At 43.1% G+C, this 26,321-nt stretch overlaps 2 protein-coding genes across 2 annotated transcripts in view; both read right to left on the bottom strand.

The window, feature by feature from the left end:
- The window catches only part of LOC308410888 (uncharacterized protein), a 176,358-nt gene that overhangs the window by 127,414 nt on the left and 22,623 nt on the right, over positions 1–26,321 (bottom strand). The window lies entirely within an intron of this gene.
- The window catches only part of LOC308411821 (uncharacterized protein), a gene marked incomplete at its 3' end in the record, with an annotated part of 34,816 nt that overhangs the window by 6,794 nt on the left and 1,701 nt on the right, over positions 1–26,321 (bottom strand). The window contains exons 2-4 of the mRNA XM_080905847.1: positions 23,949–24,049; positions 11,186–11,359; positions 5,711–5,884 (exon numbers count right to left, since the gene is read on the bottom strand). Coding sequence (XP_080761973.1) covers positions 5,711–5,884; positions 11,186–11,359; positions 23,949–24,037 — 437 coding nt within the window. The 5' untranslated portion in view covers positions 24,038–24,049. The remainder of the gene's footprint in view (positions 1–5,710; positions 5,885–11,185; positions 11,360–23,948; positions 24,050–26,321) is intronic.

Genomic DNA, 26,321 nt, shown 5'->3' with positions numbered 1-26,321 from the left:
ATCACTGCGTTTGCATTGCAGCAAACATGAACATTACATATATTTCAATATAATGTAAAAGCAGTCAAAACAACTAACATCAGAAACAGCTGATGTTATTTGTTATATGTCACAGTGTCATTTCCGCTTCTTTCTCCTGTAACAACAGCCCGGCGCCGTGAGCAGTCGCCTTTTTTGCGCTCGCTATCCCTGCACTTTCTACCATCTGCAAACGCCACGGTGTTCGTGTCGTCATGAAAGACATGAACATCGAGCGTAAAAACAAAGGAGACTGCTACCGGCTTTTTATCTGCCGATCGCCGTGCTACGGTTGCAAGAAAAAGAAGCAGAAATGACGTTCTCTACGCGTTGAGACGTTCCCCGTCCGTCGGCTAAACGCTTGATTGAAACTTCAATGCGACAGTGACACCAAGTAGAATTATAAATGTCACATAGCCCCAAACATGTCTTTTTCAAAGCCTGCGGTGAAGAGAAAGGTTGGTGATGAGCACCGACAATTTCAGGAAAAGTGGGAAATGCAATATTTCTTTGTTGAGCACAGGGGCACCCCGACCTGTCTTATTTGCACAGAGAAAGTTGCGCTGCACAAGGAATACAATTTGAAACGTCATTACACAACTAGACATGCTGAGCTGGATGCAAAATACCAGGGAGACGAGAGAGCGAACCGGGTTGCCAGTCTTAAAACAGATCTACTGAGGCAGCAAGATTTCTCCAAGAAAGCAACCAAAGAGAATAATGCAGCAGTCGGAGCCACGTGGTTAGTGAGATGATTGCTAAAGCAGGGAAGCCATTCACAGAAGGTGCATTTGTCTAAAAGTGCATGTTGCAGGCTGCAAATATAGTCTGTCCGGGAAAGAAAGGTCAGTTTAGCAACATCAGCCTTTCTGCCAACACCGCAGCAGATCGCATTTCTGACCTGTCAAGTGACATTTATGACCAACTGTGTGAGAAAGCCAAATGTTTCAGTGTATACTCAGTCGCTCTTGATGAGACCACAGACATCACCGACACTGCCCAGCTCCCAATGTATGTCCGTGGTGTTGATGACAGTTTTGAAGTGATGGAGGAGCTGCTCACAGTAATTCCAATGCATGGCCAGACCACCGCTCAGCAGATATTTACAAGCTGTGTGATGCCATTGAGAATGTTGGTTTGCCATGGAAGAGGTTTGTTGGAATAACAACAGATGGAGCGCCATCAATGACAGGGAGGAAACATGGACTGGTGGCACAAAACAAACTGGAAGAGGAAGGCGTGGAGGAGGCCATTGCTCTGCACTGCATCATCCATCAGCAGGTCCTTTGCAGCAAATGCCTGAAGTTTGACAATGTGATGTCTATTGTTGTGAAATGCATCAACCAAATCAGATCCAGGGGCTTAAAGCACTGAAGGTTCTGTGCTTTTCTAGAGGAAATGGAGTCAGAATATGGGGGTGTGCTCGACTTCACTGAGGTACGTTGGCTCAGCAGGGGAAATGTATTAAAGAGACTTTTTGAGTTGAGAGCAGAAGTGAAGCCTTCATGGAGAAGGATGGAGTTAGTGTTCCTGTGCTAACTGATCCCAAATGGCTCATGGACTCAGCTTTTCTTGTTGATATGACACATGAGCTTAATGTACTGAACAAGACGTTACAAGGCCAGGGGCAACTTGTCAGTGCTGCCTATGACAACGTGAGAGCATTCTCCACAAAACTGGTGCTCTGGAAAGCTCAGCTCTCTCAGACAAACCTTTGCCATTTCCCAGCATGCAAGGCACTCGTGGATGCAGGCACACCATTCAGTGCTGACGAGTATGTTGATGTCATTTTGAGGCTACAGGAGGAATTTGATCACAGATTTGCTGACTTCAAGACACACAGAGCCACCTTTCACATTTTTGCAGACCCCTTCTCCTTTGATGTGCAAGATGCCCCTTCTGTGCTTCAAATGGAGCTCATTGAGCTGCAGTGCAACTCTGAACTCAAAGCAAAGTTCAGGGAGGTGAGTGGAAAAGAAGACAAGCTTGGACAATTTTTGAGAGAATTGAGCCCTAGTTTCCCTCGGCTTTCCCGAATGTTCAAGTGGACCATGTGCCTTTTTGGTAGCACATACTTGTGCCAAAAGCTCTTCTCCACTTTGAACTTCAATAAGTCCAAGTACAGGTCCAGACTTACGGATGATCATCTTCAAGACATACTGAGGGCCGCAACTGCTTCCTCCCTCAGGCCAAATCTGGCTCGGCTATGCGAGAGGAAACGCTGCCAGGTCTCTAGCAGCAAGGAGTAGGCAAGAGAAGCCATGTTCAGAAGAACAGTTCATTTTCTACAGTGTTCCATTCATGTTCAGAAGAAGGTTATAGAACTGTTAATACAGACATTTCAATCTAAACAATGCAGATATAGAAGACTGAAAGAAACACACAAGTTCACTGACTAAAAATATCTTATTATTATTTTATTTATGTTTTACAGATTGATTTATTTTCTTATTAATTCTTAATTTGTTTATTCATTTTTCATATTTTGTGTTAAAAAATAAAAATAAAGAGATTTGAGAAGATTGGAATTTTTTAACCATGCCTTTCTTGTGGAAAACCTAATGCGGCCCAGCCTCACCCAGACTCTGCCTGCAGCGGCCCCCAGCTAAATTGAGTTTGAGACCTCTGTCCTACACCATAAATCAGTAAGAGAGGGTACGACCTCTCTCATGGCCCCAAGTGGTGTGTGCATGCCAGAGCACTCTGGAAAGCACACAGAGTCTTTACAGACTACTCAGGATCAAACCTCTATCATTATGCAATCGATTATAAAATTAAGCATATATGAGTAAATATTTCTAAGCATAAATGACAGTCAACAATATAAACCTTACAGCTGGTTTTAATAACAGAATTCATTTGTTTCTCAAACGAGAAAGAGCTATCGAGAAACACTCCTAAATCTTTAGTTCTTAACTTTTCCAGTGGGCCAAGGTCAACATTATCTGCTAATGCTAAATAGGCTGCCATTATTAACTAATGCTAATTTGACATGAATTAGCATTATGCACTAATGCTAACACTTACTTTTTTTAAAAATGTGAGTAGCTAATGCTAACACTATTTCCCTTAACTTTATAACAATGTGAACGGCTAATGCTAACACTCTTTTTCCTAGCATTATAACATCTGAGCTGCTAATGCTAAGTAGGCTGCCATTAGCACCTACGTCTAATTTAAGGCAAATACGCATTAGAACCTAATGCTCATATCGTTTTCCTTTGCTTTATAACAATGTGAGCAGCTACTGCTAAATAGCATTAGCTAATAACAGCAGTCTAATTTAATGCAAGTTAGCCTCATTTGCATTACAACGATGTGAGGAGTTAACGCCAAGTATGCTGCCATTAGTGGCTAATTCTAATTAGGGGTGAATAAATATTACCAGCTAATGCTAATATCGTATTCTCTTCCCTTTTAACAATGTGAGCAGCTAGTGCTAGGTAGGCTGATGCTAGCAGCTAATGGTAAAGCTAATTTAATGTGAATTAGCATCACATTAGTGAGGAGTTAATGCTAAGTAGACTGCCATTAGCAGGTAATGCTAATTTTAGGTGAATAGGAATTGGCAGATAATGCTAATACCATATTTTCTTGCTTTATAACAATGTGACCAGCTAATGCTATGTAGGTTGCCGTTATTAGCTAATACTAATTTGAGGTGAATTAGCATTATCCCCTTATGCTAACAATGTTTTTTCTTACTTTTTAACAATACAAGTAGCTAATGTGAACACTTTTTTTTTTTATTGAATTCAAATTTTTCCCTTGCGATGTGAAGAGTTAATGCTAAATAGGATGCCATTAGTGGCTAATTCTAATTTTAGATGAGAAAGCATTAGAAGCTAATGCTAATACCATATTTTCTTGCTTTATATCAATATTAGTAGGTAATGCTAAGTACGTAGCCATTATTAGCTAATTTAGGTGAATTAGCATTATCCACTAATGCTAACACTGTTTTTGCCAACTCTTTTCCCTTGCATTATAACAATATGAGCAGCTAATGCTAAGAAGGCTGCCATTATTAGGTAATGCTAATTATTATGTGTGTTAGCATTATCCGCTGCTGCTAGCAATGTTTTATCTTACCTTTTAACAATATCAGCAGCTAATGCTAACACTACTTTAATTTCAGTTAAACCTACTTAGCATTAATTAACTTCATTTAGCATTAAGAAGTTTTTGCTATAGGCTACCATTAGTGGCTAATGCTAATTTTAGGTAAATAGAAATTGGCAGCTAATGCTAATACCATATTTTCTTGCCTTATAACAATGTGACCAGCTAATGCTAAGCAGGTGCCATTATTAGCTAATACTAATTTGAGATGAATTAGCATTATCCGCTTATGCTAACAATGTTTTTTCTTACTTTTTAACAATACGCCATTAGTGGCTAATTCTAATTTTAGATGAAAAAGGATTAACAGCTAATGCTCATACTGTTTGCTTTGTAAGAATGACAGCAGCTAATGATACGAAGTCTACCGTTATTAACTAATGCTAATTTGATGAGAATTAGCATTATCCGATAATGGTAACTCTTTTCCCCTGCATTATAACAATGTCAGGAGTTAATGCTAAGTAGACTGCCATTAGGGGCTAACTCTAATTAGGGGTGAATAATTATTAGCAGCTAATACTAATACCGTTTTCTCTTTTTCCTTATAACAACTTGAGCAGCTAATGCTAATTTGATGCGAATTAGCATTATATTAGTGAGCAGTTAATGCTAAGTAGGCTGCCATTATTAACTAATACTACGTTGACATGAATTAGCATTATGCGCTACTGCTAATACCGTTTTCTCTTTCCTTATAACAATATGAGCAGTTAATGCTAATTTGATGTAAATTAGCATTATATTAGTGAGGAGTTAATGCTAAGTAGGCTGCCATTAGCAGCTAAAGGTAATTTGAGGTGAATAAGCACTAGTAGCTAATGCCAATACCCTTTTCTCTTGTGTTATAATGATGTGAAACGTTAATATTGTTCTCAAACAACAGAATGAGAATGAAATATTGATTCTAACAGGGCCCATAAACAGCATTAGCTTAGCAGCATTAGCTTATCAGAGTCTCCATCATGGTCACACAAATCCTTAGCGGAGCAAAGTGGCCTACTTAGCAATAGCTGCTGTAGAAAGCAAAGGGAAAACAGTATTAGCATTAGCTGCTAAATGTGCACTTGAGAACAAATCTATTGTGAATTCAGCCGTGAATGTAGTGTTTCCAGTAAGCTTCCATTTCCAAATGTTAGCTGCTCCTGTCTGCCTCTTTGTCACACACACAGACTGAAATGATTCACAGCCTTGTTTCATCCTTCTGTCAGTGTCACTGACTGTCACTGTGACTGTGGACATACAGCATGGGAAACACACACATGGCTGATACTTGTATCTAAAGTTACAAAATGTCTCTGTCCAAATATTACCTAACTGTAAGTCTACTTTTAATGAAACTCTCAACATGACTTATCAGTTATCATTAATGTTCCTGCAAACAGACTCCTTGAAGACCCCCTACATAAATATCCATGTACTATCCAGCTAGACTAGTGTGTCTGTCCCTGAAAATATTCCTGCATGTGTGATTGTTCATGTCTCATCTGCAGGAAACAAACAGGAAGTGAGTGAAAGACACAGGAAATGATTCCAGCTCTTCCTCCTATATCAGACATTCTCTCCATACCTGAGAGTGTCCAGTCTCCAGCCTGGATCCTTCAGTCCAGCCGACAGAAGCTTCATTCCTGAGGGACCTGGATGATTGTAGCTCAGGTCCAGCTCTCTCAGATGGGAGGGGTTGGAGGTCAGAGCTGAGGCCAGAGAAGTACAGCCTTCCTCTGTGATCAGACAGCCTGACAGACTGCAGACACACAAAACAACAATCTATCTGTCAACAGTTGTTTTCTCTTTGTCACAATAACATCTATCCGTCCATTGTAACTTTAGGGCGATCGTGGCTCAAGAGTTGGGAGTTCGCCTTGTAATCGGAAGGTTGCCGGTTCGAGCCCCAGCTTGGACAGTCTCGGTCGTTGTGTCCTTGGGCAAGACACTTCACCCGTTGCCTACTGGTGGTGGTCAGAGGGCCCGGTGGCGCCAGTGTCCGGCAGCCTCGCCTCTGTCAGTGCGCCCCAGGGTGGCTGTGGCTACAATGTAGCTTGCCATCACCAGTGTGTGAATGTGTGTGTGAATGGGTGGATGACTGGATATGTAAAGCGCTTTGGGGTCCTTAGGGACTAGTAAGGCGCTATATAAATACAGGCCATTTACCATTTATTTATAAGTGACAATACCCAACAGACAACAACAGTCATCTGAAGCTGTTTAACAGTGTAAGGTAACCGCCTCCACTGTGAGCAGCACTTGGTGATGGTGGGAAGAAGAACTCCCTTTGACACAAAGATCCTCCCAGTGAAAACAGGCTCCAGGAGGAGCATTTACCATGACTGGTTGCAGGGTGAGGGGAAAGAGAAGAGATGAGCTCAGAGAGACAAGAACAAAACAGAGAGACAAAAGTTAAGGACATGCAGTAGTGACATATAAAAGCATCAGGAGTGAAAAGTGGGGAGAAGAAAGCAGAGCATCATGGGAAGTCCACCAACAGCCCGAGCCTATAGCAGCATAACTAAGGGATGGTTCAGGGTCACCTGATCCAGCTCGAACTATAAGCTTTATCAAAAAGGAAAGTTTGAAGCTGATCTTCAAAGTAGAGAGGGTGTCTGTCTCCTGAACTCAAACTGGGAGCTGCTTCCACACCCAGTCCAACATAGCCAGGCTTTCTTTGCTGCTTTGACAAAACCTCAAATCCCAGTCAGAGATGATGAGCATCATCACAGTGATGATCATTTCTCTGTAACCCAGGCTTTCTGCTTCAGGATCTGTGCACGCTCACAGAACAAGGAGACCTTTCACTAAATGGATGGACTGAGCTCAGCCTACAGATGAACTGGTGCCAGAGATCATAAAGAACATCAAACAGTCAAATTCAACACTTTTAATGGAAATATGAGATTAATGCTGCAGACAATCATGAAGCTGCTGAATTCATGAACATCAAGAATGCAGCGAGTGGTAAAATAAAGATTTGACCTCAGTGTGCTCAGTGTTCCTGTCTATTCCTAACATATTCCTAACATGATAGCTGCACTTTAGAGCTCTAAAACTGGAACTGACACATATTTAAACTCTACATGTTACTCAGTACATTCAGTTCTGACACTCGCCCACAGTCCAACAAAGGAAACATGGAGATCACATCAGTTTGTCACCAAAGTCTAATTATTAGGGCAACTTAACCTGTTATTATCTCGTTAACTCATTAACTGATTAACGTCAGCAATTATTTTAATCACAGTTTTTAAAATCATGATTATTGTGAAAGTGCTCACTGGCTCTGAATATAAAAGCCATGGGTCACAGGAGGGATGTTGATCAGTGCTGGCTTGAAATGGGCGTCATTATGCGTCTCAGCCAATGGGAGCATTGAGGGTGGGCCTAATACTACTGCAGCGCTCACATGACCCAGGACAGAGAGAAAGGGGTGGGGACAGAAACATGGAGACAGGTACAGAGCTTTGACATGTTCATTTTAAACTGCTCCAGGAGGCAGTGTTGATACAACTAAAGTTATCTGTTGTTGAAGAAGTCGGTCTGAGGAACGTTCTTAGGATCAACAAATGACGGCATGTATGAGCCTCAAGACGCACCATCACAAGAAGAACACATGAGCTGTAGAAAAAGGAGAGACTACGAAAGCCACGGCGTTACAACATGAACCAGCTGTTGGTCTCTCTGGAGACTACTGGGCGTGGCTGGGTAACCATGGTTACCTGGGAGTTACAGAAACGTGCAGAACATGTGATTCATGTTGCACAGCAGTGGGACATTTGAAATAAAGTCAGCACACTCAGTACAGATAGTGCATCAAATATGATGCTGCTGCCAGACGTCTGCCTTTGAACACGTCCCTGCATCGCGCACAACACCAAGGTTGCCATGGCAATCACAGCTGACAGGGACAAAGTGCACAGCTGGAAGCCTGCAGGTATATTTAACATGATGTATTTCTCAGTGTCCTGTCGGTGTGTGAGAGACAAACAGCCTCTGTATGTGTGTGTAAATACAGCATGAATATGTAGAGGACATGTTTGTGGATATAAGTAAATGAAAGCTCTGCGTCATTTGAATCTTTGACTCTTGTTTCTGTTGCAGGTCTGTGACTGAACTTCTGGGAGGAGAAACGTTGGTTTCATGCTCTGTGATTCTGTGTTTTGTCATCTCTCTCAGGTGATGGAGAGCTCAGATGATGACCCCTGCCTACGTGGCCACTTCAACTGTGAGAGACAGAATGTGAAAAAAAAATCCATGAATCCACATGGTAGGATTTGTAAAGAATTTATTCGTAAATCAGGGTGGAAAATAAGTATTTGGTCAATAACAAAAATACAACTCAATACTTTGTAACATAACCTTTGTTGGCAATAACAGAGGTCAAACGTTTACTATAGGTCTTTACCAGGTTTGCACACACAGTAGCTGGTATTTTGGCCCATTCCTCCATGCAGATCTTCTCGAGAGCAGTGATGTTTTGGGGCTGTCGCCGTGCAACACGGACTTTCAACTCCCGCCACAGATTTTCTATGGGGTTGAGGTCTGGAGACTGGCTAGGCCACTCCAGGACTTTCAAATTCTTCTTACGGAGCCACTCCTTTGTTGCCCGGGCGGTGTGTTTTGGATCATTGTCATGTTGGAAGACCCAGCCTCGTTTCATCTTCAAAGTTCTCACTGATGGAAGGAGGTTTTGGCTCAAAATCTCACGATACATGGCCCCATTCATTCTGTCCTTAACACGGATCAGTCGTCCTGTCCCCTTGGCAGAAAAACAGCCCCATAGCATGATGTTTCCACCCCCATGCTTCACAGTAGGTATGGTGTTCTTGGGATGCAACTCAGTATTCTTCTTCCTCCAAACACGACGAGTTGAGTTTATACCAAAAAGTTCTACTTTGGTTTCATCTGACCACATGACATTCTCCCAATCCTCTGCTGTATCATCCATGTGCTCTCTGGCAAACTTCAGACGGGCCTGGACATGCACTGGCTTCAGCAGCGGAACACGTCTGGCACTGCGGGATTTGATTCCCTGCCGTTGTAGTGTGTTACTGATGGTGACCTTTGTTACTTTGGTCCCAGCTCTCTGCAGGTCATTCACCAGGTCCCCCCGTGTGGTTCTGGGATCTTTGCTCACCGTTCTCATGATCATTTTGACCCCACGGGATGAGATCTTGCGTGGAGCCCCAGATCGAGGGAGATTATCAGTGGTCTTGTATGTCTTCCATTTTCTGATGATTGCTCCCACAGTTGATTTTTTCACACCAAGCTGCTTGCCTATTGTAGATTCACTCTTCCCAGTCTGGTGCAGGTCTACAATACTTTTCCTGGTGTCCTTCGAAAGCTCTTTGGTCTTGGCCATGGCGGAGTTTGGAGTCTGACTGTTTGAGGCTGTGGACAGGTGTCTTTTATACAGATGATGAGTTCAAACAGGTGCCATTCATACAGGTAACGAGTGGGGGACAGAAAAGCGTCTTACAGAAGACGTTACAGGTCTGTGAGAGCCAGAGATTTTCCTTGTTTGAGGTGACCAAATACTTATTTTCCACCCTGATTTACCAATAAATTCTTTTGTTCTTCTCTTGTTAGAAAGACGCAGTCCCAGCAGTTAGCTTGTCTGCTAGTTAGCTGAGAGCTAGCTCAGTTGTACATTGAATACCAAACCGTGTAAACCAGGGGTGTCAAACATATGGCCCGTGGGCCAAATCCAGGCCTTGAGATAATTTCGTATGTCAAATATTGATGAATTTTCAGGCTTGCTGATAATCAATGTGAGCACGGCTGAGATGTTATTCTGATGAGCAAACCATGTGGCCAAACACTTTAAGAGACAGACTGGGATCATACCATTATGTGAAAGAAGACGGAAATGTCCCATAGACAGCAAGGGTAGTGGTAGAGACCAGTACACAGAGAAATGGGAGCTGTATTGAAATGCAAGCGTGTCAGGAAAGAGTGAAAAGGCAAAATGAGCAGCATCTGGCTGCATTTCAGTGATACTGGAGAGCACAAAGCTGAGTGCAACATTTATATAGGAGATATACAGGAGACGCTGAGAGCGGAACTGATAAAATTAGGAGCTGGCTAAAGTGAGACCCATTTTTATTTCCACCCATTTTCCATTGTGGAGGACAAAAGGTTTCAAACTGGTCCAGGTCTTAAACCTCACGTGTTCTTCCTAATAGCAGTAAATGGATAGAAATAAGGCTTTTATGAAAACACTGAATACAACTTGCTGCCTTTAAAAAGACTAAATGTACAGTTCAGTATTGAACACTACATAAAATAAACTATATATAAAGTGTGTCTGAATGGCAGAGATGCAGAAATATGTGCATATAGCACAGAGCCACGGCTCAGTGTCTGAATGAGTCTCACAGACCTGAATGTGCTGTTGAAGCCATTTATAATTATAACGTAATTCTTTACTCGTTTGATCTGCTCCTTACCACAAGCCACCAGACGTAGAAGGTTTTGGACTTTTAACTATATTTTCTCAAGTTTTACAACTTTTCTTACTGTTAAAAACCTCGTTATGGCCATTCATGCTATACAAAGTAATTAGACATGTGTGGTATCTACAGAAACGTCAGAATCTCAGCTAAAAGTTCACAAAACCATCTCAACAACCACCAAACAGCTGAAACAGCAGGTGAACAGATCACACAAAAAAGATGTAAACACAAATCCCCCTGATCATCTGTTTTTTAAACATGAAGCGTAGTTTTGGACGTTCATTTACTGCTGGTTCAGTGAATTTTGGTTGGACAGTGATGAAACCTGCAGCCTCAGAATCTGTGAGAAGTCTGCTTTCAGCTCGCAACAGCATTGTTGTGTTGTGTGGATCCACCTCTGCAAACTCATCACTGTTTCACCATCATGTTTCTACTTAGACAATAACAAAGGAAGCAGTTCCCAGGAACTACTTCCTGTCTTGTTAACATAAGAGTACGTTGCCCTTCAAAACACCTCCACTTCTCCTCTTATTAGAGGACTGGCTTATTATTAATCTGCTAATTCTGTCAGTTGATGAAAGAAAAATGCTTGATCTCACCTGAGAGTTTCCAGTGTACAGCGTGGACTCTTCAGTCCTTCAGACAGAAGCTTCACGCCTGAATCCTTCAGGTTGATGTTACTCAGGTCCAGCTGTCTCAGATTAGAGGTCTGAGAGCTGAGACCTGAGGCCAGAGCTTCACAGCTTCTCTCTGACAGGTCACAGTGACTCAGTCTGAAAAATAACAGATAAACAATTACAAAAATAAAACACTTATGTTGAAGCGTAATGAGATACTATTATATTTAGCAATATTTCATCTTGTTTTTGTCAAGAAACTGAGCACTGATGCAGAGCAACATGTGGAGAGAATCAGAGGAGAAGAAGTGAAGAGAGAACAGCAGTAAAACAACACTGAATTGTTCAGTGTGCTTTTGATATCAACAGAATGTGTCAAATTTCTTTATTTTGTATTTGTTTTAGTAGAATTGATGATTATCACTTAGATAACAACCACAGGCCAGGTCTAAATTGCACTTTGGTGACAGTTACACCCAGAAATATTTCAGAAACGTGGACAATTTGTGCTCCATTGTATTCAGTATTGAACAAACCGAGTACCGATGACCACTTAATATTTTTGATATTTTATTTGAGTTGTTCCACCTGATCTGTGTTAACTAAAATAAACATTTAAAAGCTAAAGCTATGATCACATATGTACTTACAGAGCTTTGTTGGAGGCTTTGACCACTGGCAGCAGCCTCAGAAGAGCATTTTTAAAGGCTCATGTTCTCACTTAGATCATTTATTTCTACTTACATTTCATTCTGGGAAAAAGGGAACTATTTTCCCCAAAAATCAGCCCTGGATTAGTAAATCACTCCAACATGTTCTCAGGCAGAAGAAGCTGTCTTGTTATGAGGGAGAGAAGAAAAGTAAGTAAGTAAAACTTTATTTATATAGCACGTTTCAAGATAAAAATCACAAAGTGCTTCACAGAAGCTAAAACCTAAAAATAAAAATCAACTAAAAGCAAGTTTAAAAAGATGGGTTTTTAGCTGTTTTTTAAAAGCGACCACTGAGTCCACAGATCTCAGGCTCAAAGGGAGAGAGTTCCACAATCTGGAGGCCACAGTTCCAAAAGCTTTGTCGCCTTTTGTTTTCAGCCTCGTGTGTTGGACAGCAAGCAAGCCCTGGTCACATGACCTCAGGGACCTGCTGGGAATGTATGGATGTAAAAGTTCACTTATATATGTTGGTGCTTGTCCATGCAGGGCCCTGAAAGTCAAGGTCAAAACCTTAAACTGGATCCTGAATTTAATGGGGAGCCAGTGCAGCTGAATCAGCAGGGGTGTGACATGGGAAAACTTGGAGGACTTGGTCAGAAGCTTTGCAGCAGCGTTCTGAACAACTTGCAGACGATCCAAAGAGGCTTTACATAAACAAGTAAACAAAGAATTACAGTAGTCCAGACGAGATGAAACAAATGCATGAATGACAATTTCTAATTCGGAGCGCGATACAATGGGACTCAGCTTAGCAATGTTTCTCAAATGATAAAAACAGGAGCGAACCAAAGATTTTACATGGGCATCCAAAGTCAGAGCTGAGTCAATACTAACACCAAGGCTCCTGATAGACGGTTTTGCAAATGTAGCAAGTGGACCTAAGTTTTCCATAACACCAGGTACAAAATTTTTAGGAGCACAAACAAGAACTTCAGTCTTCTCCTCATTTAGTTGAAGAAAGTTTCCAGCCATCCAACATCTAATGGAGTCTATGCGCTTGTGCAAAATCTGTAGCTTGGAAACATCATGGGGCTTAAAGGAGATGTATACCTGAATATCATCTGCATAGCAGTGATACGAAATGTCCTTAAAAGTGCTTAATAAGTGTTGAAGAGGAAGTAAATACAGTAAGAACAATAAAGGCCCCAAAACTGAACCTTGTGGCACACCATAGGTAAGAAAAGTAGAAGAGGAACTGTACTTAGAGGTAGCCACAGAAAAGGATCGTTCATGCAAATAGGATTCAAACCAGTCCAAAGCAGCCCCTGATATACCCACCCAGTCTCTCAGCCTATCTAGCAGAATATGATGGTCCACAGTATCAAAGGCGGAGGTCAGGTCCAACATCAACAGAACGGAGCATTCTCCTGCATCACATCTCATCAAAATGTCGTTGGAGACTCTAAGAAGTGTAGTTTCAGTAGAATGAGCTCTACGAAAGCCAGATTGGAATTTATCCAGAATGCTGTATTCATCTAGAACAGCTATAAGCTGCTTAGCCACAACCTTTTCTAAAATCTTAGCAATGAACGGTAATTTTGAAATCGGTCTGTAGCTACTGAGAAGAGAAGCATCAAGCTTAGGTTTTTTTAACAGTGGGTGAATAACAGCATTCTTACAATAAACAGGGACCTGACCAGAAACCAGTGAGGTATTGATAATTGTGAGCACACAGGGACCAATAGACTGAAAGACATTTTTAAACAAAGATCCAGGTAAAATATCAAGAGAGCAGGAGGATGCTTTCATTGAATTAACTAACTTGACCAGCTCAGGTAAGGACGCAGGTAAAAATCTTTCTAACATTACAGGCCTAGCTTGAGTTGGATCAGACAAGAGAGACACAGAAGGAGAGATATTGTTCCTCACGTTACTGACTTTTTCAACGAAGAAAGAAAGAAATTTTTCACAATCTTCATTTGATGAAATTGGGACAGCAGGTGGAGCAGGTGCAACAATATCACTAACGGTGTTGATTAGTACCTTAGGGTTACCTCTGCTCTTAGACACTAAGTCTGAGAAATAGGCCGCCCTCGCATCTCGAACTGAAGTGTTAAAAGAGACTAAAAGGTCCTTTAAATGAAGGAGATGGACATGCAAACGCGTTTTCCTCCATAAACGCTCAACCTTACGGCAGCAACGCTTTAAGAAGTAAATGCTGTCATTTAACCAGGGAGACGACTTTGAAACCGGAGCTAGTCTAACTTTGACAGGACAAACATTGTCTAAAATACAAAGACAATGATTATTAAAAAGATTTGTTAAAAAATGAACATCGTTATAAGGAGATAAAACTAAATTAAAGGCATCGGAAAATTTAACAGCACTAGAGGAAGTTAAGATGCGAGAGCTAACCACATGTCGAATAGGAGAGAGGGACAAATGGAAAGACAGATTAAAAAGAATACAATGATGATCCGAAATAAAAATGTCCTCAGTACAAATAAAATCAATGTTTAAACCTAAAGTAAAAACAAGGTCCAGTGTGTGTCCTTTGGTGTGTGTGGGACCAGACACATGCTGAGTAAAATGAAAAGAATCCATGACGCTAAGGAAACCTCTGGCAAAGAGAAAACAGAAAAGCAGCTAAAATCAGATGTAAAAGTAAAGCAGAGCATGAGCTGAATAAAGGACACTCAAGGCTGGCTTGGAAAGGAATGAAGTCCATGGTGGGGATGCAGAACAAGGAGCAAAGATGAATGTGATGCTGAATCACCAGAAGACTTGGACTCATTTGATTCCAGCTTTTTTTTATTTTTTTTTTATTGACATTTTAGAATCACTATACAATACCATCAACTTCAGCTTTCTTTCAGTACATTTTTTTTTTAAATTTTTTTCTATATTTAAACAACTAAAATATCCATACAATAAGAATGAAAGAAGAAGAAGAAAAGAAAAAGAAGCAAAACAGGAAACAACAAACAACATAAATAAAAAATACATAAGGAAAAAGAAAAAGGAAAGAAAAATAAATAAATAAATATAGGGAGTGTGTTTTTGTTTCCATTAATGTAACTAATTTTTCCTCTAGTCTTCTAGTAGTTAACAAAGTCAAAATCTAATGCAAAAGCAAAAACTGGCCTGTGTTTTCTAATGTAGTCCATCCATTTCTTCCATCGTGATACAAACAGGTCCCTCTTGTAGTTCACATCTGCTGTCATTTTCTCCATTCTGTAAATGTCCAGTGTGATGTTCATCCACGTGTTCATAGTTGGGCTCTCTGAAGAAAGACATTTTTTTGTGATGGCTTTTTTGCCTGCTGCCAGTAAAATATTAAACAAGTATTTATCGTTCTTTGTCCATCCTGCTGGCATAAGTCCAAAACATAGAGTTTTACTTTCCAAAAGTAAATATCTTCCAAATGTCTCGTGTATCGCTGCATGTATTCCCTTCCAATAAGTTTTAATAACATGACAGTCCCAGAAAATATGATAGTGATTTGCATTTGTATTTCCACAATTTCTCCAGCAAGCGGGAGGGTTACCTTCATAGTGAGATTTTTGGAGAGGTGTAATAAAATATCTTATCAGGCATTTCCACCCAAATTCCCTCCAGCTCTGTGAGCTGCTACATTTCCATTGATATGCCCATATTGTTGTCCACTCTTCCTCCTTTATCTCTATTCCTCCCTCCATTTTCCATTTTGTTTTGATATACAAGGTTGAGTGTAATTTCATATTTGTTAATCCTTTATAGAGGTCACCTATAATACCTCTATTTTTATTTGAACTGCCCTTTTAAATACATCTAGCAGCTGTTTACTCAATTCAGCCTTAGCTTTTATCGTTTTATTGACAAAATGCCTCATCTGTAGACATCTATAAAAATCCTGTGTTTCTAATGAATATTTGTCTTTCATTTTATCAAAACTAATTAGTCTGCCTTCCTCCATTACCATACATAAAGCTGTTAATCCTTTATATGTCCAATCTTTGAATCTGGTGTCCAATTTATTTGGAGCAAAATGTGTGTCATATGCACACCACTTAAGAACTGCTATATCCTCTTCTAGTTTCTATTCTTTTATTACTGTTTCCCAAATTTTAAAAGTCAACTTGATCCATGGATTTTCAATAGTTTTTATTAAATTTTGCAAGCTTCTGTCTGCTATAATAGCTTATATGGGGATGGAGGTCAGACTCTCCTCAATAACTTTCCATTGAGCGTCATATGAAGGATTACATCAGCATATCATAGGCCTTAATTGTGCTGCCCAATAATATTCCCTAAGAGAAGGTAAGCCCCACCCCCTTTTCCTTTGTTAAGTTGTAGGGTTTTAAATCTAATTCGGGGCCTTTTTCCTTGCCATATGTATCTTGACAAAATTTTATCCCATTCATTAAACTGTTTCTGGTTAATTTCTATTGGTAATGTTTGAAATAAATATAATAATTTAGGAAGAATATTAATTTTAATTGAGTCTATTCTAAAATATAAACTTAAATATGGAATTAGATCAGAATCAGAAGACCCTTATGAAAAGGATATCGAGGGAACAGTTTACCCTGCCCGGGATAGGGTTACCGGGGCCCCGCCCTGGAGCCAGGCCCGGGGAGGGTGCCCGAGGGCGAGCGTCTGGTGGCCGGGCCTTAGTCCATGGGGCCCGGCCGGGCACAGCCCGAAGAGGAGACATGGGCCCATCCTCCGGCAGGCCCACCACCCGCAGGAGGCGCCATAGGGGTCGGGTGCATTGTGTGCCGGGTGGCGGCCAGGAGCGGAAGCCCTGGCGGACTGACCCCCGGCTGCCAAGACTGGCAATTGGGACATGGAATGTCACCTCTCTGGTGGGGAAGGAGCCTGAGTTAGTGCGTGAGGTTGAGAGGTACCGGCTAGATATAGTCGGGCTCACCTCTACGCATGGCTTGGGCTCTGGAACCAGTCTCCTGGAGAGGGGCTGGACTCTGTCTCAGTCTGGAGTTGCCCCTGGTGAGAGGCGGCGGGCTGGGGTGGGTATTCTAATATCCCCTCGGCTTGCTGCCGGTACGTTGGGGTTTTTCCCGGTGGACGAGAGGTTTTGTTCCCTGCGCCTTAGGGTCGGGGAACGGGTCCTGACTGTCATCTGCGCTTATGCGCCGAGTGGCAGTTCAGAGTACCCAGCCTTCTTAGAGTCCCTGGGGGGGGTGCTGGAAGGTGCTCCACCTGGAGACTCTGTTGTCCTGCTGGGAGACTTAAATGCTCACGTGGGTAATGACAGCAAGACCTGGAGGGGCGTGATTGGGAGGAACGGCCTCCCTGATCTGAACCCGAGCGGTGCTTTGTTATTGGACTTCTGTGCTAATCACAGTTTGGCCATAACGAACACCCTGTTCGAACATAAGAGTGTCCATAAGTGCACGTGGCACCAGGACGCTCTAGGCCGTAGGTCGATGATCGATTTTGTAATCGTATCACCAGACTTGCGACCATATGTTCTGGACACTCAGGTAAAGAGAGGGGCTGAGCTGTCAACTGATCACCACCTGGTGGTGAGTTGGATCAGGTGGCGGGGGAGGACGCTGGACAGACCTGGTGCACCTAAACGCATAGTGAGGGTGTGCTGGGAACGTCTAGCAGAGGCCCCAGTCCGCGAGATCTTCAACGCACACCTCCGGCAGAGCTTCAACAGCATTCCGAGGGAGACTGGGGACATTGAGTCCGAATGGACCATGTTCAGCGTCTCCATTGCCGAAGCTGCTGCATTGAGCTGCGGCCGCAAGGTGGTTGGTGCCTGCCGTGGTGGTAATCCCCGAACCAAATGGTGGACACCAGAGGTGAAGGGAGCCAACAGGCTGAAGAAGGAGTCCTATCGGGCTTGGTTAGCCTGTGGGACTCCGGAGGCAGCCGACAGGTATCGACAGGCCAAGCGGAATGCGGCTCGGGCAGTGGCTGAAGCAAAAACTCGGGTGTGGGAGGAGTTCGGAGAGGCCATGGAAAAAGACTTTCGGACTGCCTCGAAGAGATTCTGGCAAACCGTCAGGCGTCTCAGGAGGGGAAAGCGGTGCTCTACCTGCACTGTGTATAGTGCTGGCGGAGCGCTGCTGACGTCGACTGAGAAAATTGTCAGGCGGTGGAAGGAATACTTCGAGGACCTCCTTAATCCCACTGACATGTCTTCCAAGGAGGAAGCAGAGTCTGGGGATGAGGGGAATGACCCACCAATTTCCGGGGGTCACTGAGGCAGTTAAACAGCTCCTTGGTGGCAGAGCCCCTGGTGTTGATGAGGTCCGCCCCGAGTTCCTGAAGGCTCTGGACGTTGTAGGGCTGTCCTGGTTGACACGCCTCTGCAATGTTGCGTGGAGATCAGGGGCAGTACCTGTGGACTGGCAGACCGGGGTGGTGGTCCCCATCTTTAAGAAGGGGGACCGGAGGGTGTGTTCCAACTACAGGGGGATCACACTCCTCAGCCTCCCTGGGAAAGTCTATGCCAGGGTGCTGGAAAGGAGAGTTCGTCCGCTAGTCGAACCTCGGATACAGGAGGAATAATGCGGTTTTTGTCCTGGTCGTGGAACACTGGACCAGCTCTTTATCCTCTCGAGGATACTTGAGGGTGCATGGGAGTTTGCCCAACCAGTCTACATGTGTTTTGTGGACTTGCAGAAGGCATTCGACCGTGTCCCTCGGGGTGTCCTGTGGGAGGTGTTGCGGGAGTATGGGGTGTCTGGCCCATTGCTACGGACCATTCAATCCCTATACAACCGTTGCAAGAGCTTGGTTCGCATTGCCGGCAATAAGTCGGACTCGTTCCCGGTGGGTGATGGGCTCCGCCAGGGCTGCCCTTTGTCTCCGGTTCTGTTCATAATTTTTATGGACAGGATTTCTAGGCGCAGCCAAGTGGCGGAGGGCTTTCGCTTTGGTGGCCTCAGAATCTCATCTCTGATTTTTGCGGATGATGTGGTTCTGTTGGCTTCATCGGGTGAGGGCCTCCAGCTCGCACTGGAACGGTTCGCAGCCGAGTGTGAAGCAGCGGGAATGAGGATCAGCACCTCCAAATCTGAGGCCATGGTTCTCAGCCGGAAAAGGGTGGAGTGCCCACTCCGGGTCGGGGATGAGTTCCTGTCCCAAGTGGAGGAGTTCAAGTATCTCGGGGTCTTGTTCGCGAGTGATGGGAGAAGGGAGCCGGAGATCGACAGACGGATTGGGGCTGCAGCTGCAGTAATGCGGACGCTGCACCGGTCCGTCGTGGTGAAGAGGGAGCTGAGTGTAAAAGCGAAGCTCTCAATTTACCGGTCGATCTACGTCCCTACCCTCACCTATGGCCACGAGCTGTGGGTAGTGACCGAAAGAACGAGATCGCGGATACAAGCGGCAGAAATGAGCTTCCTCCGAAGGGTGGCTGGCCTCTCCCTTAGAGATAGGGTGAGAAGTTCAGCCATCCGGGAGGGGCTCAGAGTAGAGCAGCTGCTGCTCCACATCGAAAGGAGCCAGCTGAGGTGGTTCGGGCATCTGACAAGGATGCCCCCTGGGCGCCTCCTGGGTGAGGTGTTCCAGGCATGTCCCACCGGGAGGAGGCCCCGGGCAGACCCAGGACACGCTGGAGAGATTATATCTCTCGGCTGGCCTGGGAACGCCTTGGTATTCCCCCGGATAAGCTGGAGGAGGTGGCTGGGGAGAGGGAGGTCTGGGCCTCTTTGCTCAGGCTGCTGCCCCCACGACCCGGCCTCGGATAAAGCGGATGAAGATGGATGGATGGATGGAATTAGATTCCATCTCGCTATATGTTCCTTAATTTTTTTCTGTATTGGTAAATAATTTCGTTCTAATAGTTCTGTAAGATCCTTAGGTATTATGACTCCTAGATATTTAAAGTACTCTGTTTGCCATGCTAATTGATACTTATACTTACTTAAGCAATTGTGTTTTACTCATATTAACCCTATATCCAGATGGTCGACCAAAGTATTCAAATGATTGCATTAATTTAGGTAAAGAGTTTGATGGTTGACCCAAAAATATTAAAATATCATCTGCATAGCAGGCTAATTTATGCTCCTTTTCATGGATATTAATACCTTCTACTTCTTTATTTTGTCTTATATATTGAGGCAATGGTTCCAGATATAACGCAAATAATAATGTAGGGTGGCTGTAGCTCAGGTGGCAGAGCAGGTCAGCCACTAATCAGAAGGTCGGTGGTTCGATCCCAGGCTGCACCCTGGCTCCATGCCAAATATCCTTGGGCAAGATACTAACCCCGTGTTTGCCTACTGGTGGTGGTCAGAGGGCCCGGTGGCGCCTGTGTCCGGCAGCCTCGCCTCTGTCAGTGTGCCCCAGGGCAGCTGTGGCTACAATGTAGCTTGCTATCGCCAGTGTGTGAATGTGTGTGTGAATGGGTGAATGACTGAATGTAGTGTAAAGCGCTTTGGGGTCCTATGGACTAGAAAAGCGCTATACAAATGCAGGCCATTTACCATTTAAATGTCATTTCAAGTTTAACATGTTTGTAAGCTTGTTTTCATACCATACAGAAATGAACAGAAACCCAATGTGATTTAGAAAATGGACAGCTGTATTCCAATTTGTAGTAAAGGTTTACCAGTATGGTCCAGTGATATATTGTGTTGTGGGAATTAAGCAAATGCTGTAAAGGCATGCAAAATCTACCATTTCCAACTTACACTTACCACCCTCGTCAGAGTAACGCTGTGCAGAAATGAGCAGCTGATCCAATTCTGTACTCTGAGACAGATTTTTGCAGTCTTTGATGATCCTTGGCTTGAAGAATGTTGGCCACTTTGCAAAGAACTTTGCAGACACTTCCTCCCCAACAAACAGCATTGTGAAGTCTTGGTCAATCTTAAACACAAAGTGTAACAACAGAAACAACACTTTAACAAGAAAACAAACAAAGGAACCACAAAGCGGTCATTAAATCATTTTATGCCTTACCAAGCCAGGTGTATCCAGAAATCTTGGGAAAAGGTCCAGGACAGCAGAAGCTGTGGCAGGTTCTTGAACCAGTTTTTGCCTATGTTGAAATGTCACCTTCATGTTGTCTTTGACACGTTTCATGTCAGTTGAGTACCTCTTCCTTGCATTTATCACCTGACAACGGCCTCACATTTGAACACAAGTTGCGAAGAGTCTTGGGGCTGTCTTGAAAAGCTGACTTTGATTACTTCATCTCTTCTCAGGAACCAGCATATCACCACCTTCCAAGAGTAAAATAAGGTCCAGCATATAACACCATTTCTTTGCAAAATATCTAGCATGTCTAGTCCCTTTAGACTGAGCTTAAATTAATTTTGTTAAGAAAAAACATCCTTGGTCCATTTTTAAGTAGTACAAGCTGTGTAACATGACTGCAATACAGTATTCTCTCAACTATCACAGGGGTTAGTAGGAACCATATTTCTATTTTATTATTTTTATATATTTTACGCCATAAAACCCCTCCCCACTCTCTAACAAACCCTAATATAACCCTGTTATTCATTTTTAGACTAGAAAATGCTTAATGTACCACAAACAAATGTAAATCTAAAAAAAAAGAAAAATACCTACTGGCTACAGAAATGCGCACTATGATGAAATTCCCATAATTTACAAGATGTAGGGGCCATTATAGTGTAATGTAACTCCCAGGTTACCCTTAAGCATCCTAGTTCACCTAAGGAAGGGTCTCAAACTTAAATGAGCTGTCATCTCATTGGAGGGCTACTTCAAAAAAACAGAAACCACAAAGAAAACACCCACAAATATTCCTGACAATGTAGCGTTTGGTTTGTTCGTTTTTAAATTTCAAATATTGTATCACAAGACAAAACTGCAAATATGAACGCATTCCCCCCCCTCACTCTTAACTAACCGATGCCTTTAATTGAACTACCAAATGAACACAATGGTCCTCTCTTTCTGGTCAGACACTTTGCAGCACTTCTGCTTTAATTGTGTTCATATTTAACAAAATAAAAATGCAGAAATAAGTGTTCACATTAGTTTTTGACTCTCGCTGAACTAACAAAGCCAATCAAACCACCTGTTTGTACTCTCTTGTTACCTCGGCCAGGTCCGCGGCTCTGAACCGTGGTAATGACACCTCTGGCTAATACGTCGGGTTGTCGGGCTTGTAGCTTTACTGTCAGCGAACACAGTGTACAGTCGAGTCTTAACAGCTTTCTTACAACCAGGCACTCATTTTGGCGGCAGTGGTTATTATTATATTTACATGCTTTCTTCTTCCATTTCTCCTCGGTAACAGCTCCTACTTTCTCCCTCTCTCGCGCTCAAACACACAACGGGAGGGGCAGTTCCACGTTCTCCCCGCAGCACGGACTACACTACCCATGAGGGCCCGTAACACTCTGCCCTTATTGCCTTCATATTAAATCATTTTTGGCTAATGACAAAAAAAAGTCACTTTAAGGGCCAAATTGCATTATACTTCTTCACCTCACCTGACCTGACGTGGGCCGTAAGTGGCCTCTGGGCCGCGAGTTTGAGACCACTGACCCTAAGGCTTTAGCAGTTTAATTCGAAAATAAATAAAAGGCATTTAATAAAAACTGTGACATATATTAACAAGTAATATTCATTACAGTCTGCCAACAGCCAGATTATGCTAAATGAATATTAGGAAAGTAACTGGTACTTTGCAGAGTTCTAGCTAGCAGTAGCCCAGCTTAACAAAAACAGTTAAAATTCAAATATGACACTTAAAGATGATGTATTTTGATATAAATAATATTTTTTTACTAGTTATCATGTTACCTGCTCTAACATCAATCTAAAACTTAATATTTAACCGAATAAAACTTACCGCAGCAGCAAGAAAAAGTGGCGACCGAAGATTCTGGAATGCGGAGCTCCACAGGAAATGAAGGTGTGGTCTAATTTAACACCCACAGTGTTAAAATGCAGTAACGACTAAAATCCACACTAACACTTTTCAGGAATCAACTCCCGATGTGTTATTTTAACTCGATTAAGTGTTGAACTAACTCGGAACTCTGTTGAATTCTGCTAACACTGAAAAATCAACACTGGCATTTTTGCTGTGTGGCCACAGTGCAACCCACAATGTGTAACTGACACTATTATATTGCATTATGTCACATTGTTACATCTTTTTAAAAGCTATTTGTGGCCTTGATTTTGGGAGCTTCAATTGTCTGACTACAGCTACCACACAGTGGTCACTGATATCATTTGCGAAAACCCCAGTGTGAGAATATTTATACGGCATATTAGTTAAAAATAAATCAATAAGTGATGACTTTTCTGGGCATTTAAGATTTGGACGAGATGTGCTGTAAATTAGTTGTGTGAGATTATATGAATCACACATGGATTTAAAACTGTCTGAGGCAGAGGACAACCAGTCCCAGTTGAAATCTCCGGCCAGCACAATTCCATTAAAATCTAAAGTAGATAGTTTTTCACTAAGTGAAACTAAAGCCTCACTACTAGCAGAGGGGGGTCTATAACAGCCCACAATGGTAATAAAATAGCCCTTGAAAAGTTGGAGCTTGAGGGCAAGAAGTTCAAACTGTTTACGAACAGGTACCGATGAATCGACAGTAACATGGAATTTGCTTTTTACATAAATTGCAACACCGCCACCCTTTCTGGGGCAGTCGCAACGGAAAAGATTATAGCCCATTATTGCAATGTCTTTGTCAATAATTGATTTAGTAAGCCAGGTTTCTGATAATATAAGAATATCAGTATCTAACTTTCATCCAAATTTTCACAAAATCAAGTTTGGGAAGAAGACTTCTGACATGTAAATGAGTGATACCAAGACCTGTTCGAGTTTTAAAATCACAAGGAGTACTTAAGAATTTGCAATCTGGACCAGGATTAGGTTGCACATTTCCAGATAAAAGAAGCAGAAGAACAACAAAACATTTTCTTTTCACAGATTTTTTTTGTAGGATTACAGACTGATTTCTCTTAGTTCCCAATCTCTTTGGGGGGGGGGGGGGGGGGGGGGGGGGGGGGAATGGGAAATAAACCAGTAATATGGAATGAATAAATCAGTTAAATCAGTTGAAATGAGATCTCTACTGATAATCACGTTTGAGAAGATTCTAAAAGATGTAAAATCCCACCTTGTTCCCTTTGAGAGGAGTAAGAAGTATGGTGTCTCTTGCTCCACAGACTGTTCCTGCACCTCATGTAGACAAAAAGTGGTCTTCATTACATGGTGGTTCTGGGAATACAGGGAGTGCAGAGTTATTAGGCAAATAAGTATTTTGTCCACATCATCCTCTTCATGCATGTTGTCCTACTCCAAGCTGTATAGGCTCGAAAGCCTACTACCAATTAAGCATATTAGGTGATGTGCATCTCTGTAATGAGAAGGGGTGTGGTCTAATGACATCAACACCCTATATCAGGTGTGCATAATTATTAGGCAACGTCCTTTCCTTTGGCAAAATGGGTCAAAAGAAGGACTTGACAGGCTCAGAAAAGTCAAAAATAGTGAGATATCTTGCAGAGGGATGCAGCAGTCTCAAAATTGCAAAGCTTCTGAAGCGTGATCATCGAACAATCAAGCGCTTCATTCAAAATAGTCAACAGGGTCGCAAGAAGCGTGTGGAAAAACCAAGGCGCAAAATAACTGCCCATGAACTGAGAAAAGTCAAGCGTGCAGCTGCCAAGATGCCACTTGCCACCAGTTTGGCCATATTTCAGAGCTGCAACATCACTGGAGTGCCCAAAAGCACAAGGTGTGCAATACTCAGAGACATGGCCAAGGTAAGAAAGGCTGAAAGACGACCACCACTGAACAAGACACACAAGCTGAAACGTCAAGACTGGGCCAAGAAATATCTCAAGACTGGTTTTTCTAAGGTTTTATGGACTGATGAAATGAGAGTGAGTCTTGATGGGCCAGATGGATGGGCCCGTGGCTGGATTGGTAAAGGGCAGAGAGCTCCAGTCCGACTCAGACGCCAGCAAGGTGGAGGTGGAGTACTGGTTTGGGCTGGTATCATCAAAGATGAGCTTGTGGGGCCTTTTCGGGTTGAGGATGGAGTCAAGCTCAACTCCCAGTCCTACTGCCAGTTTCTGGAAGACACCTTCTTCAAGCAGTGGTACAGGAAGAAGTCTGCATCCTTCAAGAAAAACATGATTTTCATGCAGGACAATGCTCCATCACACGCGTCCAAGTACTCCACAGCGTGGCTGGTAAGAAAGGGTATAAAAGAAGAAAACTAATGACATGGCCTCCTTGTTCACCTGATCTGAACCCCATTGAGAACCTGTGGTCCATCATCAAATGTGAGATTTACAAGGAGGGAAAACAGTACACCTCTCTGAACAGTGTCTGGGAGGCTGTGGTTGCTGCTGCACGCAATGTTGATGGTGAACAGATCAAAACACTGACAGAATCCATGGATGGCAGGCTTTTGAGTGTCCTTGCAAAGAAAGGTGGCTATATTGGTCGCTGATTTGTTTTTGTTTTGTTTTTGAATGTCAGAAATGTATTTTTTTTTTTTTTTTTTTGTCCCGTTTGGATCTATAGCCGTCAGAATTGTTGTCTTAAGGCCAAGAAAGATGCCAAGCGGATTTATTTTACCAAGTGGATCATCATGGCCTTGCCATATTGGTCCATTTGATTGACCTTTATTATAATTATGAATTTATTTTATTTTCAGTTGCTACAAACGGGACAGACATGACTGGGGGATAGGACAGGGAGAAAGAATGAAAGAAAGAGAGGGAGCGAAAGAAAACCAAAGGGGAGAAGAGACGGTGAGAAGGGGGGAAGAAAGAAAAAAAAAACACAAACAAAAAAAACAAAAAACACCTGGATCACCTGTATGGAGAAAAAACAAACAGAGGAGACAGCAAACAACAAAGAGCAACATAATAAAAAAAAAAAAAAGCACCATCACAATAAACTAGCTAGCCATAGATATCAATAGTTACTAAATAATAACCGATATTGTGCAGCACGCAAGATAGACAGCGCACAGTGTGCTTTGAGGCAGCAGCCAAGAAAGCTGTAGTCCGCGTCTGTGAATACCCGTGTGTACACCTGTGTGCACACCTGTGTGGATCAGCATGCTTGCATTCCAAAGGTTTCTCCATGTAATGATCTGCTAGGGAGTGTGGGGAGCCACAGCCCTGTCCTCTATGGTATGAAGCAGGTATGGAGGAGATCAAAACTCCAGACATCCAGAGGCCCCCAGAACGCAAGAGACCAAGGAAGACCCACAGAGGGGCAGCCGCGCCACTGTCCCAGAAAGAGCTGAGGAGAGTCCCAGATGAGGGCTCATTCAGCAGCCGCGGAGCAGAAGCCAGGGGGAGTTGCAGTGACGCGCCCGTGAGCTCCGCCGCCAGCCAGCCGTGCCTGAGTGACCGAGCCCCAGGCCGAGAGGCCGGGGGCACCCCACCTCCGAAGTGGCCCGAGCGAGCCCCAGGCTCCAGGCCCCGATAAGCGGCCGCCAAGGAGTGAGCCGGTGTGTACCTGGACG

This window comes from Rhamphochromis sp. 'chilingali' (assembly GCF_963969265.1).
Source record: "Rhamphochromis sp. 'chilingali' genome assembly, chromosome: 15".
Taxonomy (NCBI): domain Eukaryota; kingdom Metazoa; phylum Chordata; class Actinopteri; order Cichliformes; family Cichlidae; genus Rhamphochromis; species Rhamphochromis sp. 'chilingali'.
Note: the sequence above shows the minus strand (reverse complement) of the source record. Positions and strands in the feature narration are given on the sequence as shown.